This window comes from Myxine glutinosa, chromosome 1 (genome assembly GCF_964187855.1).
Source record: "Myxine glutinosa chromosome 1, kmMyxGlut1.1, whole genome shotgun sequence".
In the NCBI taxonomy this organism is placed as follows: Eukaryota; Metazoa; Chordata; class Myxini; order Myxiniformes; family Myxinidae; genus Myxine; species Myxine glutinosa.
In genome coordinates this window covers 171,020,278-171,036,453 of record NC_136261.1, presented here as the reverse complement: position 1 = coordinate 171,036,453, position 16,176 = coordinate 171,020,278, and the positions used below count along the sequence as shown (strand labels likewise).

General features: G+C 44.2%; 1 protein-coding gene across 1 annotated transcript in view; it reads left to right on the top strand.

Annotated features, from left to right (window-relative positions):
* The first annotated feature begins 3,612 nt into the window (after window positions 1-3,612).
* The window catches only part of LOC137431149 (POU domain, class 2, transcription factor 1), a 235,343-nt gene continuing 222,779 nt past the window's right edge, over window positions 3,613-16,176 (top strand). Inside the window, exon 1 of the mRNA XM_078771503.1 lies at window positions 3,613-3,687. Within this exon, the coding sequence (XP_078627629.1) occupies window positions 3,654-3,687 (34 nt within the window). The 5' untranslated portion in view covers window positions 3,613-3,653. The remainder of the gene's footprint in view (window positions 3,688-16,176) is intronic.

Genomic DNA, 16,176 nt, shown 5'->3' with positions numbered 1-16,176 from the left:
TTCTTGCAAAGTAAATTGCTCTCTCTCATGCATAGAGTTATCCCATCTCGTCTTCAGTTGTCATACCCTTCCTCCCGTCCATGGTACACAAAATCTTGTGGTGAGGCTGTTGCCCAGAAACAACTTGCTTTCGTCTCCTGGAAAGCAAATCCAACGGAAGGAAATCTCATTTCCTTTCACAAAGCCCGAAACAAGTGTGTGTCCACCCTCAGGAGAGCCAGGAAACAATATCTCGCCGTTCTCAAGACCGAACTCTCTTATCTGTCTCCCTCTTCCAAATCCTGGTGGCGTCTGGTCAAATCTGTTTCTGGTGTTTGTTCCCCCTCCGTCCCCTCCCTCACCTCAAACGGCTACACGGCTGACCCCGCACGTGAAAAAGCTGAATGCCTCAACTCTGTGTTTGCCTCTAAATCTTTTGTCCCAAACCCATCCCTCTCTGTACGCACCATACCCAGTCGTACCCAGCTGCTCCTGGACTCTGTGTCCTTTCCTCCTGACAAGGTGGAAAAGTTTCTGTCAACCCTCAACCCTCGACTCTGATTCTGCAACTGGACCTGACGGCATCAGCCCACGGGTTGCTAAAATCCTGTTCTTCTGCTCTTTCACTCCCTCTCTCTGTTCTCTTCACCCTCTCTTTTGCTCAATGTCATCTGACATCTGCTTGGAAATCAGCCATCATCACCGCTTTGCACAAAAAATGTGCAAAAACAGATCCTAGCAACTACAGACCAATCAGCCTTCTCCCAATTATCAGCAAAGTCAGGAATTCATCATTGCTTCGGATATGAAATCTTTCCTCTTCTCCAATGGCTTGATCTCTGATCATCAATTTGGTTTCAGACCTGGTCATTCTACTCTGGACATGCTGCTTCTGCTTTCTCAACAATGGATGGAGGTCCTCAATGCCAAACAGGGAATTAGAGCTGTCTCCCTTGACATATCATGTGCCTTCGATACAGTCTGGCACCCCGCACTGCTCACCAAACTCTCCTCCTTTGGTATCCATGGAAATCTCCACGCATGGCTGGCGGACTTCCTCTCTAGTCGTAGTCAACGTGTGGCCCTGAATGGGTTTCTCTCATCTCCTCTTCCTGTTCAGGCTGGAGTTCCCCAAGGCAGTGTTCTGGGCCCTGTGCTTTTTCTGGTCTTCATCAATGATCTCTCTGACTCTCTTGAAAATCCTCTCTATCTCTTTGCTGATGACTCTACTCTCTGTCGCTCCATTCCTCATCCCTCAGATCGGCAGTCTGCAGCCTCCTCACTCTCTGCAGACCTGGACAAAATCACAGACTGGGCAAACAAGTGGACCATGTCTTTCAATCCTGACAAATCTCACACTCTTACGATGTCTCTCCGAAAAGACTGACTGGACAACCCTCCCATCCACTTTCTGAATAATCCTCTCCTAGAAGTTCTGTCACTCAAGCTTTTGGGTCTCACTATCTGCCATGATCTTTCCTGGGAAAACCACATTTCAAATCTGGCCTCCAAAGCCAGTCGCCGACTGGCCATCCTCCGTCGTGTGAAGTCCTTCCTTGGCACACCTGAGTTCCTCACCACATACAAGGCTTTCATCCGCAGCTCAATGGAATACTGCTCTCCCCTCTGGGCTGGTGCTCCTGCCTCACACCTAGCTCGTCTTCCCGCTGTTGAAACCAAAGCGTTCAGAATCATTCGAATCTCCCGCGATGAAGCTAACTCCAAGGGCCTTTCACTCACTCACCGCAGGCAGGTTGGTGGTCTTTCCGTCTTCTACCGACTCCTCTCTGGCCTTGCCCCCAAGCTCTCTCTGGGCTCTGTCCCCCAAATATTCCTACAGGTCGCACAAGATCTGCCTGCAACCCTCGTATGGTTAAACTGCCAAAGTCAAGACTCTCTGCTCACCTTCACTCCTTCATTCCTCTTTTCTCCCACCGCTGGAACAAACTCCCTCACTCTCTTCAATCCCACTCCACCCTCCAGGTCTTTAAAACAGCTGTTCACCACCATCTCTTATCTTCCCCCATCCAAAACCTTGATCTTTTCTACCCCCGCTAATTTCACCCCAAATCCACTTTTTTGAAATACCAACTTCTGTCCTGGAAGTCCTTGGTGTCCTTGTGTTTTATACTTCTCCCACCCCCCCCCCCCCCCCCTTCCCACGCCTCCTACCGCCAAGCCCTCTCCCTCCCATAGATCTCCCTGCTCTCAAATGTTGTGTTTGTGTGCTTCTCCTTCTCTCCCCATCTTGTCTTCCGCTCCCTATTTTTATATATTTTGTTTGTCTGTTTGATTTGTTTGTGAAATAAATGTTAGCTCTTTCACGAGCCTCGATTCTGTATCCAAAAAAAAAAAATACATCCATACATACACACACAAACACACAGACACACACGCAAACACACACACACACATACACACGCACACACACACACACACACACACACACACACACATACGCACCCAAACACACACACACACACACACACACACACACACACACATACATATAATATCCCACTGATAGGCCAGATCTGGATTCGGTCCTGAAACCAAAATCAAATCGGCTTGTTCTCGTCACTTTACCAACCAACTCTTCCACCAAGTTTCATCCGAATCCGTCCGTAACGTTTTGACATATCATATTCAGAGACGGACAAACAAACAGACAGGGGTGAAACCATAACCTTCGTTGGCCGAGGTGATCCTCCCAAGATGACAGTTTATACCTGGGTCGGGATTCCAACCCAGACTAGACAGCTTTGATGTGAATCGGCCAGACCTACCTGTAGTTTATCCTGTGAACCCAAAGAAAATTAACTGAATCTGCAGAATTATAAAATGGTTGGAAAGTTCGTGTCGGTTCTGCACCATCTCACCTGTATTTTGTTATGACGTCACACAAACCACTATAACTCCAACGATGGTGAACCGACATTCCCTATTATTTATTTATTGTACTCCAATATGGCGGCAACACACAAATTGCTGACGTCACTAAACATACCACCGTGGTGTCACCTGCGTTGGCGGACAGGTAAACAGAAGGTCCATTGAGGTATGTTAACCACCGTGGGAAGAAAGGAGAGAAGTTGATGTTTCGTCGGACAAATTCGCACAGCTCGAGTTTCTCGGAGTCCAAGTAAAGATCTTGGGGGACTCGGTCACAGGTGCGGGTTCGATTCCCACGACTACTTCCGGTGTTCACCTTTTCACGGAATTACCGTTTGTGCAGGTGGTTGTCGAGACCTTCACCATTGTAAACCTCATAGCCAAAAATGAGGTTTGTAAATCCATCCTCATTCCCCGTGACGAAGAAACAACATGGCAGCGACATTGGTTTGATATTAGGAACCAATTAATCATCATAAACAATAAGAACACAACGCATCGGAAATGTATTCGTTCGCGTTCTCTTGTTATTTGCTGAAAGTTGTTTTTCTACTAAATGGGATTTGAAAGGATAAGACGATATTTGAGAGAGGAAAGCGAAAAGAGGAGGGAGACGCGAACAGAGGATCTCAGAAGAAGGCGAAACTATGCGAATGGGGGAAAAAACCGCGAAAAAACCGCGAAAAAAGGGGGCGTGGCTCACATGCGATTTGCATGAATTAACCTTCGACTGTTTCCGGCGAGCGAATCGGGGCGGCTCTCGGAAGTTATTGGTATTCAAAATGGCGGAGCCAGCGGCGAAAGATGAAAAGCCAGGTACTGGTTAATTGTTACATATTCATACTGTCGTTCTGGCATAATTCATTCACTGACGTTAATTTGATTGCGTTGCGGCGCGCGAATCCCGAGTTACCAGAGGACTTGGGCACCGTTAGGCCTTCCTTGTCCGTGCACCCTTTTCTCCCGGCTTCTCTTGTTTCGTCCGAGCAGATTTTTTTGTCCCTGAATGGCCGAGGCATACCGGCGGCTCCTCCGCTTTTGGCGCCATGCATATCGAGCTCCTTGGAGCTCTGGCTTCGCGTGCTCCACGCGGAGCTCTGGGGGGAAGGAGGAAAATCCATTTTAATTGCCCCGCCGGCCGGCGGCCAATGACGGGCTGGCTGACCGTTCGATATTTTAATTGTTTTTGATCGAAGTCTGGGCCGGGCCTGGTTCTTTCGCTTTGCTCGCTATTCACTCTTTGACTGTTGGCTGCAGCAGTGCGTGCTGGCCGCGGCTGTGCTGTGCATGCCCGTCCGGTCTGTGCTGTGTATGCCCAGCCTGTGCTGTGCATGACAGTCCTGTCTGTGCTGTGTATGCCCAGCCTGTGCTGTGCATGACAGTCCTGTCTGTGCTGTGCTGTGCATGCCCGTCCGGTCTGTGCTGTGTATGCCCAGCCTGTGCTGTGCATGACAGTCCTGTCTGTGCTGTGCCTGACAGTCCGGTCTGTGCTGTGTATGCCCAGTCTGTGCTGTGCATGACAGTCTGGTCTGTGCTGTGTATGCCCAGTCTGTGCTATGCATGACAGTCCGGTCTGTGCTGTGCATGACAGTCTGGTCTTTGCTGTGCATGCCCAGTCTGTGCTGTGCATGCCCGGTATGTGCTGTGCATGCCCGGTCTGTGCTGTGCATGCCCGGTCTGTGCTGTGCATGCCCGGTCTGTGCTGTGCATGCCCGGTCTGTGCTGTGCATGCCCGGTCTGTGCTGTGCATGCCCGGCCTGGTCCGGTCTGTGCTGTGCATGTGCATGTGCAATCTGCATGGTCTGGTCTGTGCATGCCTGTTCTGTTTCGTACATGCCAGACCTTTGTGTCTGCCTGTGTCTTGCATGCCCGACCGGTCTGTCTATGTCTGTGTTTTGCATTCTGGACTGGTCTGTTTATCTGTCTGTGTCTAGCTGTCTGTGCTGTGCATTCTAGACTGGTCTATATGTCTTTCTGTCTGTCTGTCTGTCTATCTATCTGTCTGTGTTGTGCATGCCGGACTGGTCTATCTGGCTGTCTATATAATCTGTCTGTGTTGTACATGCCAGGCCGTTTTATCTATCTGTCCATCTGTTTATCTGTCTGTGTGTTGTGCATGCTGGACTGGTATATATGTCTGTCTGTCTGTGTTGTGCATGTCGAACCAGTCTATCTGTCTATCTATCTGTCTGTGTTTGTGTTGTACATGCCAGGCCGTTTTATCTATCTGTCCATCTGTTTATCTGTCTGTGTGTTGTGCATGCTGGACTGGTATATATGTCTGTCTGTCTGTGTTGTGCATGTCGAACCAGTCTATCTGTCTAAATATCTGTCTGTGTCTGTCTGTGTTGTGCATGCCAGGTCATTTTATCTATCTGTCTATCTGTCTCTGTCTGTCTGTGTGTTGTGCATGCCGGACTGGTCTGTCTATATATCTGTCTGTGTCTATCTGTGGTATGGTATGTGGTATGTCTGTGTATGCCAGGCCGTTTTATCTATCTGTCCATCTGTCTGTCTGTGTGTTGTGCATGCCGGACTGGTCTATCTGTCTGTGTTGTGCATGTCTAACCGGTCTATCTATCTGTCTGTCTGTTGTGCATGCCGGACCGATCTATCTATCTGTCTGTCTGTTTATCTGACTATCTTTTTGTCTGTGTCCGCTGTGGTGTGCATGCTGGATATATCTGTCTATCTATCTGTCATGCATGCCGGACTGCTGCTGTGTCTGTGTCTTGCATGCTGCACTGGTGTATCTATCTGTCTATGTGCCGTGCATGTCGGACCGTTGTGTATTGTGCCCTGCTGTAGTGTGTGTGTGTGTGTGTGTGTGTGTGTGTGTGTGTGTGTGTGTGTGTGTGTGTGTGTGTGTGTGTGTGTGTGTGTGTGTGTGTGTGTGTGTGTGTGTGTGTGTGTGTGTGTGTGTGTGTGTGTGTGTGTGTGTGTGTGTGTGCGTGCGTGTCGTACATGCCAAGGTGGTCTGTGCTGTGCTTCTCAGACGTGTAAGCCGGCTGGTGCTGTCAAATTAAAATATTGAATGGTCAGACGTTATTTGTGATGAAAAGTTAATATTTGTGAAAGGTCAGCAATGGATACCTTTGGAGGTGTGTGTTTGTTCATTTTAAGTATGCTCCAGATTCCACACACCTCTTGTGCAAAGCTTGTTACTTTTTAGGAGATGGAGCATTATTTTTATTATTATTTGTTTTTTTTGGTTTATTTTGGCCCTCCACATTTGAAGCGTCGCAATGCAGGTCGATGGAATATTCCGAGGTTTGTGATTCATTCTGAAGTTGTAAACTCTTCTGTACTTTGTCGAGAGCCCATGAATGTATCATTTGTTTTGTGCCGTTGAAATGTGCCACCCACGTGTGGTTTATTTATTTATTTATTTTCGTTGTTTCCCCTTTTTTGATTCTCGGTACCTTTATTATTACTGCTCTTCCTTGCCAAAGGGTTAAGGCTTTTTGTTTGTTTCCAACATTTTGTCTTCGCTTATTTATTTATTTGACATCGTTTTTCTTTTCCTCATTCCCTTCTGTTCCCGGACAGTGACATTCCAGGTGCGCCATACGGGATACACGATTGTCTCGGATATCCAATATCCGTGAAGTTAATTTTTTCCATACAATAATACTGACCTGAAAATCGACTTTTATCTGCCGTTGATTATGACACCAACTCTCGATAGAGCTACCCACGTGCGATCTGTGTACATTGTCGTTTCTGGAATCTGCCTCTTGGCGTGATGTGATGTGATGATGATGCAGTACGGATGCAGATGATGCAGTACGGACGCGTGATGTGATGTGATGAAGCGTGGCGTGCAGGGGAGTGTTTGAAAGCGTGCACGTATTTTAAACATCTTCCAAACTAGTCCTCCCTGCCATGTACGGAAGGGTTGCTTGGTTGTTCTTCTTTTGTCGATATCTATCGTCGTTATTTGAATAACTTATTTATTTATTTAATTTTCAGGTTATTGTTTACTTGATGACATGTGCCCACTGAGCTCCTGCTTTTCCACTTTAGAGGTCCTCTCTTTTGGAGTTTCTTTAAATCTCATTCCGAGGGCCCAGCAGAACCTACTATGCCTTGTAATGTATACGCAGCAATATGCCGACGGGAGGAATAGGGGAAAGATTCTCCTTGGTGGGTACATAAGCTGGCATTTGGAAAATGGGCAGGTGCAAGTATTTCCTTCTGCACTCGCGAGCGATACATCACCGCACCGCCAAGCTTGATTGTGTACGAACGTCCGTGCACGTTGTGTACATCGTTCTTCGCATTGGAAGAGGCAAAGAGGGTGAAGCAGCGTGGGCGTTTGATTAGAGCCGATGGTGATGTATGTGAGCTGTGGTCCAGGACGGGCCTTGCGCATGCGCGCTTGCTGTTCTCATCTGCAAGTATTGATTTTTTCCTTGGTTTCCTATTCTGCACAGCCACCCTGCCTATTTGCTTGTCGTCGAGGGATGCTCGCTTCGCCTCTGCACCTTTTCCTTTGTCTGTGGATGCTTTTGGCAAAAATGGATTCTGATTGTTCACATGCAGTGTATGGTCATCCTTGGCATCTTTTCAAATTGGCAACATCTTCTGATGTGTTTCTTCATTCATTAAACTCTTATTGTAACTTGTTTTTTTTGATTTTGATTATTTTTATTTTTATTTGACACCTTTTTCTTCTTTCTTCCTCTTGTTTGGCTGCTCTTGGTGATCAAGTATATATTGAAGAGCCTGGGTTGCAGCAGCACAAGTGTAGACAGCCATAGAGGTTGCCCTTTCCAGAAAGAATGGATGAGGACCAAATGTTTATTCTACTTTTGATGACATACCAACATTGTCTGGAAAATATGCCAAGCGAAATTTTACTTGAACGGAAGGAGTAATAAGACTGTGTGTGTGTGTGTGTGTGTGTGTGTGTGTGTGTGTGTGTGTGTGTGTGTGTGTGTGTGTGTGTGTGTGTGTGTGTGTGTGTGTGTGTGTGTGTGTGTGTGTGTGTGTGTGTGTGTGTGTGTGTGTGTGTGTGTGTGTGTGTCAGTCGGTGTAAAAAAAAAGAAAAAGAAAAAGATACTTATTACCTCGGCCACCAAAGGTGGATGGAGGTTGTTTTCACCTCTGTCTGTTTGGCTGTGTTTGTTTGTTTGTGAACACGATATCTCTAAGTTGTGGACGGATTCGGACGAAAAGATTTGATTTTGGTGAAGATCCGGATATGTTATTTATTTATTTATTTAAATATTTCGCCATTGAGTGATGGGGCCAAAAACGATATATAGCATGGTATTTCAAAAAGTTGTGGACGTCTTATGACAAAACTAGGTGGATGAGTTGGATAATGAATGAACGAATGAATGATCGTTTTAAGGCCATTTTCCCCGCCAGAGCGGGGGTTAGCCTTGCGGGCCCCATGACGATCATGGTTCCCTGTTTGAGGCAATGTTTTTATGGCCGGATGCCCTTCCTGACGCCAACCCTTGGTCACGCTCTTACAATGCGCAGGGATACGGTGTACCTATTCTAAACCGGGGTACACACCGTGATCATTCATCCCAGCAAGCCGGTACTCAATTTGCCGACCTCGGAAGGATGACAGGCTGAGTCGACCCCCCTGGCGTTAATTCAGCGATCGACCGGGATTCGAACCCAGGATCCAGGGATCCCAAGCCGGCACCCTAACCGCTAAGCCAACACCAGGCTGACAAATGACAAGAATGAGCCAATTCGATTTTGGTTCAAGTCCGGATCCAGATCAGACCTATCGGTGTGATGCAAAATGTAAACTTTTCAGCCTGGGTGAGGTATACTGTCTACCGAGTGCTGTTCTCATTTTGTGAAGTGATTGAGGCAAGTTATATTTGAAGTTGTTTTTACCTCTACCGAAGGTCGACGGAGGTTATTTTTTTTCACCCCTGTCTGTTTGACTTTGGCTGTGAGCAAGATATCTGAAAAAGCTATGGACAGATTCAGTCGAGATTTGGTGGACACGTTTGGCGTGTGAGAAGGACGAATTGATAAGATTTTGGTGAATATCCAGATGAAGATCTGGATACTAGAATTTTAAAGTGATTCTTCACAATTACAGATAAGGTCAAAAACGATATGTTGTGAATGAAATATGAATGAATGATCGTTTTAAGGCCATTTTCCCAGCTAGAGCGGGGGTTAGCCTTGCGGGCCCCATGACAATCATGGTTCCCTGTTCGAGGCAGTTTTTTTTTTTATGGCCGGATGCCCTTCCTGACGCCAACCGTTGGTCGCCTCTTACGATGCGCAGGGATACAGTGTACCTATTCTAAATCAGGGTACACATCGTGATCATTCATCCCAGCAAGCTGGTACTCAATTTGCCGACCTCGGAAGGATGACAGGCTGAGTCAACCCCCCTGGTGTTAATTCGGCGATCGACCGGGATTCGAACCCAGGATCCTCGGATCCCAAGCCGGCACCCTAACCGCTAAGCCAACACCAGGCTAAAAAAACTAAAAAACGATATGTAGTATGGTACTTTAAAAAAAAAAAAGTTATGGACAAGTTTTGACAAAACTAGGTGGATCAGTTGGGTAGGTGACGAGAACAAGCCAATTCGATTTTGGTTCATGTCCGGATGCAGATCTGACCTATCGGTGGGATCCAAAACGTGAAGTGCTCAGCCTGGCGGAGGTATGCACTCACTGAGTGCCATTCTAGTTACCCTCACCTGAGGAAAGGGTATTGCATTTGAGTTTGTTTGTTTGTCTCTGTTTGTTTCTACGCACAGAATAAATGTGGTATTCTCTGCAACCGTTGGTCCGATTGGCAGGAAATTTTCACCATAGGTGCAACTCTACCTGTATAATTTTAAAATGAGAATTATGACGTCATAGGTCACGTGGTATGGGCGCCATATTGGAAAAACCGAAAACCTTTGCACCTCTATATCTCCGAAAGCACTGAATAGAAATAATTGACACATAGCTCATTGTAAAGTACTCTCCATGCGGAATAAGATATGTTAATGATGATGTCATAGGTGCCTCCATTATGATGTCATAAATCGACAAGTAAAAAACCTCATCTGATCAAGATGAAATTTCTTGAGCATCATCGAGGATTCTAGGGATAATTTGGTGGAGAAATAAAAATGATATCGGTCACGTGGTTCGTTCGCCATATTTGTTTTAACACAACAGCCTTAAAAAACCACTGAAAACGCGTCCTGGCGAGGGTCTGCCAATATCTGGTTGAGCTTTCTAGTTTCTTTCTGTTTTTCCTTCTTTTTTTCCCTTTCCCCTCCTTCTCGTCTCTATGTTTAAGCTTCTTTGGTTGATTGCATGACTAAATGTTGCAGTTGGTGAGCAAGTATTAACATTTAATATCGACCTTGTGTGAATTTATAATATCGACGTGCACTTAGTTTGCGCATAAAATATTGCACATTTCTGGCTATTAGCTAGTGTACGACCAATTTGTTAAATAGCAGTTTTTAGCTTTTTCACATGGACTTTTATTTTTTTCAAATGACAATGATTCGTAAAATCTAGGCCACAGTGACCCAGTGCTCAGATGCTGTGCTTGTTGTCCCCACCACTGTGAAAATGCTCTGCCCACGTCTTCACTTTGTCCCACACTATTTAATAACTTGTCCTATAATGAGAAGCTCCGTTCTTTATTTATCTTTTGTTCATGTGTTCAAGTTCTGTGCTGCTATTTTCTCATGGTGGTAGGAAATGCAAACATTTTTGGTTATTTCCCACTTTTTTGACAGAATCTAGAATGTAATTTGTCATTATGGGGGTTTTTCCGCAACATTGGTGTAATTTTAATGGCTTTTAAAAATGGACAGATAATAAATATGTCCAGAAATATCAATTAACTGACAAAGAAACTGCTTTTGCATATATTGTTAATTTTCTTTGGAGGGTTCAACCTTTACGATTAAAATAAAACAATATCCTCTTTGATCAAGTTATTTTCAAATCAACCCTTGCATTTTCCCAAGTTGGGAAGGAAATTTGACAACCTATTGGTCTTGTCTGGCTAAGACGTCGTGCACACACCTTTACAACACCCCAGCCTCGCCTTTGTTCAAATGAAGTCTCCAAACTGGCATTCTTTGGTTCTTGGCTTGTCGAACCACGCAGGCCGAGATGGGAACTGTGTCAGATGGATTTTCATTCAGCAGGGGACGATGCCATATTTTGAAATTCATCAAAGTTTCCCACTCTAAATTTTCACAAAGTGCATTGTTGAATTAACTTTAATTTTATCACATCCTGAAATTTTGACTTTGAGATGTTTTTTCTTTCCAAATTTGCATTTTTATATGAAGGGAAATGATATTGTGTTTTTTGTTTTTTCCTGGAAGCTCAAGTTTAAACTTGACTCACTATAAACATAAATATCTATGATCTACATTTCCACCAATTTTCAGCTTTTGGTGCTCTGTTCCTCTTGATATCTTTATTATTTTAAAATCATGGGTACATCCTAATATGATGCACAAGTCATCCTATTCACCGATTAATTATTCTCACTTTTTTGTATTCATAGTTGAGGCTCATGGAAGAGCTCGCACACTGAACGGATCAGGACATAACGGATAAAGACAGAACGCAAAACACACATGCATGGAGAAGGTAACTCAAAGGAGAAAAACGGGGAGATTGGAGGACGGATTTGTGTGGGGTTAACAATGGCAGAAAATTTCTGGTCTTGGATTGGGAACGATCTAAGATGGTGGTGAACAGCTGTCCTGAAGGCCTGGAGAGAAGAATGAGAATGAAGAGGATGTGGAAGTTGATTCGACATTTGGGAAAAAGAGGAACAAATAAGTGGAGGTGAGCAGTGATCCTGGATGTAGTAATTTTATCAGAATAGGTTTGATGGTTGACCGTGTGTGCCCTCCAGAAACCTTGGGGATAGTGAGGGGGGGAGACGGGGGAGACGACAAGACACGGAAAGTGTAGAGGGTGTGAGACCAGAAAGAGGGCGGTAGAAGACAGAGACAACTGAATGTCTGCAATGGTGAAGTGGTAAGCCCATATACTCAGCTTCAGTGTAGGAGATTCCCATGATCAAGGAGACCTTTATTTCCACGGCGCCAAGCTGAGCAAGATGCGAAGCAGGGGAGTCTGCCCAGAGAGGAGAGCAGTGCTCCATCAAGCTGACGATGAAAGCCTTGTAGGTGGATAGGAGTTTCGGTGTGCCAACGAATGACTTTGTCCAACAGAGGGTGCCCATTCGGAGGCTGGTTTTGGAGCCCAGTATTGAAATATGGTTTGCTCAAGAAAGATATTGACTGATAGTGACCCAGGAGTTTGAATGACTGAACCTCCTTCAGATTATAAAGGAAGTAGATGAGGATGGGTGGTCGTGGTGTCTGAAGGATGAGAGGGTGTAGTGATCAGTAGAGAGGTAAAGGGGATTTTCCAGAGAGTCGAAGAGATCATTGATGAAGATCAGTAGTAGGACAGGGCCCAGAACACTGCCTTGGGGTATTCCAGCCTTGAGATTAGATGAAAGGATTCCAAACACATTGGCTATGAAAGTCGTGGGAGGGATGGAGGAGGAGCATACTCCTGAGACAGACTTAACATGGTGCCACCAGATTTTAGAAGAGGGAGACCAGCTTGAAAGTTCAATCTTGAGGTTGGACAGATGTTTTCTGGCTGTCCTGAGAGTGGGCACCCACAGTTTGTTTTGGACTTTTTGGAATGCACTGAGATTGCCTTCGGACAGATTAGCCTTCCAGGAAGAGAAGGAAAGTTGTTTCAGAGCAACTGCTTCACAACAGGAATCTGTTTACCATTTCCGGGAAGAAGGGCAGGATAATTGAAAACGAGATGGGATTAATCTTTCTATGAGAGAGCAGGTTTCTGTGGAAGAATTACCAAGCTGAGTTAACATCTGAGGCAGAAGATATGGGAGACCAGTTCTGAAGAAATATGGCTGCTTGCAGTCGCTGTCAATCTGCTTCAGTGAAATGCCAGTCGCCGGCATTGAGGCAGCTCTCTGAGAATAGCCAGGTAGATGTGACTTTCACAAGCATGTGATCAGATGAACCAATTGGAGCAGAGGAACAGCAGGAGACATTTGCAGGAAAGTTAAACATCATCAAGTCCAGAAGGGAGGATTTGCCATTGAAAGACATCTGGGTTGATCAGTTCACATTGATTCAGTCCCATGGAGTGACAGAGGTCCTCTTCTGAAGTGTCATGCCTGGTGAGAGAGTTGGCAACACCCAGTCAAGTTGCATGGTGGCAATTCAAATTGGAAGGAAGATAAGGAAGAGAGAGTGTTTCGATGAGTGGTTAAAAGTTAGTCCATGTTGTCTGAAAGTGATGTACTGTAGATGGAGTTGTCACTGTTTGGAGAACAGTACAACACACAGACGAAGAAGAGGTGGGTAAGTCACAGCCGGAGGTACTCCTGGGGGTTTGGAGGTGTAAGATTAATACAAGGGCACTGAGAAATTAAGTGCTTGATGTAAAGTGCAACTACACCGCCAGGGTATGGTTCAAGCCCATCAAATTGGAGGAGACAGAAACACGAATGTGTTGGAGATGTCCTGTGGAAGGAAGGAATCTGTTAAACAGATGATGTCTGGTTTATCGGCAGCAGCCTGAATTGAGACATCTGTCAGGTTCAAGCGGAGACTTCGGATGTTTGAGGTCCACACAGTTAGAGATAGGGGAGGGGACATTGGGATGGTGCAGGATTGTCTATGTCCCTAGCCCCTGAACATTATTACATCACAATCGTGATCAGTCTTTGCAATCACTAGTGTTTTTTCATGAATATTAGTACTATAAAAGAATGCTGGCAAGTACTTATTGTCAACTTTTATAACGTTTAGTTGCAGTAATAATGTTCATGAAAATTGATGTGAGATTTGTGTTGTTACCTTCTGTTGAATAGTTGTTAATTTCTTTAAAACTTCCAAGAGAGACTGGACATGCAACTCTACTCTTTTAACGATGATGACGAATAGTGGGTCTGGTGGCCTTGCGCTTTGTTTGCATTAATTCAACAAATTGTGTTCAAACGGCATTCATTGCTGTTGTCAGTGCCTGATGGTCAAAGGGTAGTGTTTTGCCTTCTCATGAATGTAAGCAAAACATTTTGATTTAGAGCTTTCAACTGTGCTGCCAATGAATGTCAACGAATCAGGTTTCTGAAGTATTTGCACCTTTGGGCCATTCTCTGTAAAGTGAAACAAATTCGAAAAACAAAGAAGACTTTTGATGCTTTGAAATATTTTTAAAAATTAATTCCACAAATAATTCTGGACTCTCCACACTTTCTCAAATACCTGCACGCTGAATAAAAAGTAGGTGCATGAAAACAATTAAGGCCGGCGGTTTGGGGACCGCCTCGGCTCCCGGCTGCTGGAGGTATCTAGATGCTATCTTGTGCATTCTCAACCATTTTACAAAACAAAGTATTTCAAACCTTTGTTATTTATGAGTGTACATTCGGAAATGTTACGGTATACAGGCATTAAATGTACATCCTTTCATTTGATCAAGCATGAATCATTGTCAGAATGGTTTCTGCTGTTAAATAATTTTCTTAATCAAATTTGTTGTTGTTTTTTCTTCCACCTTTAGCACATTCCAATGTGGTCACAAAAACACTCTGCACACTTTTACACCACCACTCATGGTGCGGACGTCATCGTCCACTTGATCTCTTGATTAAGTTATTTTTCTCCATTTAAGGCTTTTATTATTCATGTACAGCAACAAAACACGCCCATTCTATTGAGCATAATTGCTCTTCCTTTTTTTCTTTTTCTTTAAAACTTGACGTCTAAATTCAAAAATCTAGGTATTTTTGTGTACTTAAAGAAAACCTGAGAAAGGCTGGAAAATGAATGTAAACACATTTGTTAAAATGTTTTTTTTTTTTGTTTTTTTTATTTATATAAACTGTGAAATCTGGTATATTAGAGAAACAAGATTGGAAGACTAACAGCAGCGTAGCCGGGCTTGTAAAATATTATAAACCACAAACACATATGATTAGCTTTTTAAACGGCCGCTAATGCTGCTTATAACATAAAACAAAGAAATTTGGAGGAATCCCGACATCCGTGAGGTAAGTTTTACTTGCAGAACTGAGGGTAGATCTACTGTAATCTATATACCCCACAGGCGTTGGGTTAATAACATGCTATCAAAAATCCGAGGCAAATTCCTCACTTCCACGGTTGTTGGTACCGCACACCGCTCATCATGGAATCGTGAACCATACACTGCTTCAAACCATTACTTTGTATTCATGACATTGGGATTAAAGTGTTATGGCCATATTTACTATATTATTATTATTACTGTTACAAAAACGATACTACTGAAACGATACACTACTGTATTAAGAAATCTGGGCTAAATTTGTCCGAAGCGGTCCGAGGTGAGGCATAAAGCCGAAGGCCTATACGTGTACTGTATTGTAACAAGAGACGTAACGCCGATGCTTTCGATATTTGATGGTCATTTAAAGAATCGGTTTGTTTGAGTTTCACACTGAATGAAAAACGTAAAGGTAAAGCATGGCGATTGTGATTATGACAGGTTCGACGATTTGTTCGGCCTGAACGAAATTGGAATCAAAATGCAGGAGTGTGGAGAGTCAGCCGCCGTAATGACATCAGACGTAATTACATCACCCTGTCATGTGACCAGATCCTCAGCTCTGATTGGTATGCGTTTGAGGATACATACATACGGACAAAAACTGTTCTAGACGGTTTTGCCCTATGGGCTACGCCGTAAAAAGATGTTATGTAATGACCAGCTTGGCTGTGGTGGTCGTACAGAAATCGCGTGTTAATATTAACGTTTTTAAAAATCATCTCTTGTTTGAGTACAACTGCATGTAATAATCAAATTGACAGTTTATCCAAAATTTATACTGATTAAACACCTAAACACCCGTAACGAGCAGCAAGTGGGGGTGGGTAAGGTGGAGATGGCCATCCCAACTTAGAACATTCCCATGCACACCCTGAGTACAACCATCAAGTTTCAACTCTTTTCTTCCCACAAACAAACACACACGATTCAACAACGCACCACCTACCCCACATCTATGGTGATTATAGTTTTCATAATACTAAAACAGAGAATCGGTGTATTTTAGAATGATTTGGACAACTATTGGAAGTTTGATTTTTATTTATTAATTTTTGCGATAATATCTACTGTTCAAGTTATTATGTCCAGTAACACTTATGATAATTCACACACTTCTTATGGCAATTTTAACATTTAAAAAAAGAAAAAATTCTAAGTTGGAGGTGGCCATCCCAAACTTGGTAGATCGTCCCAT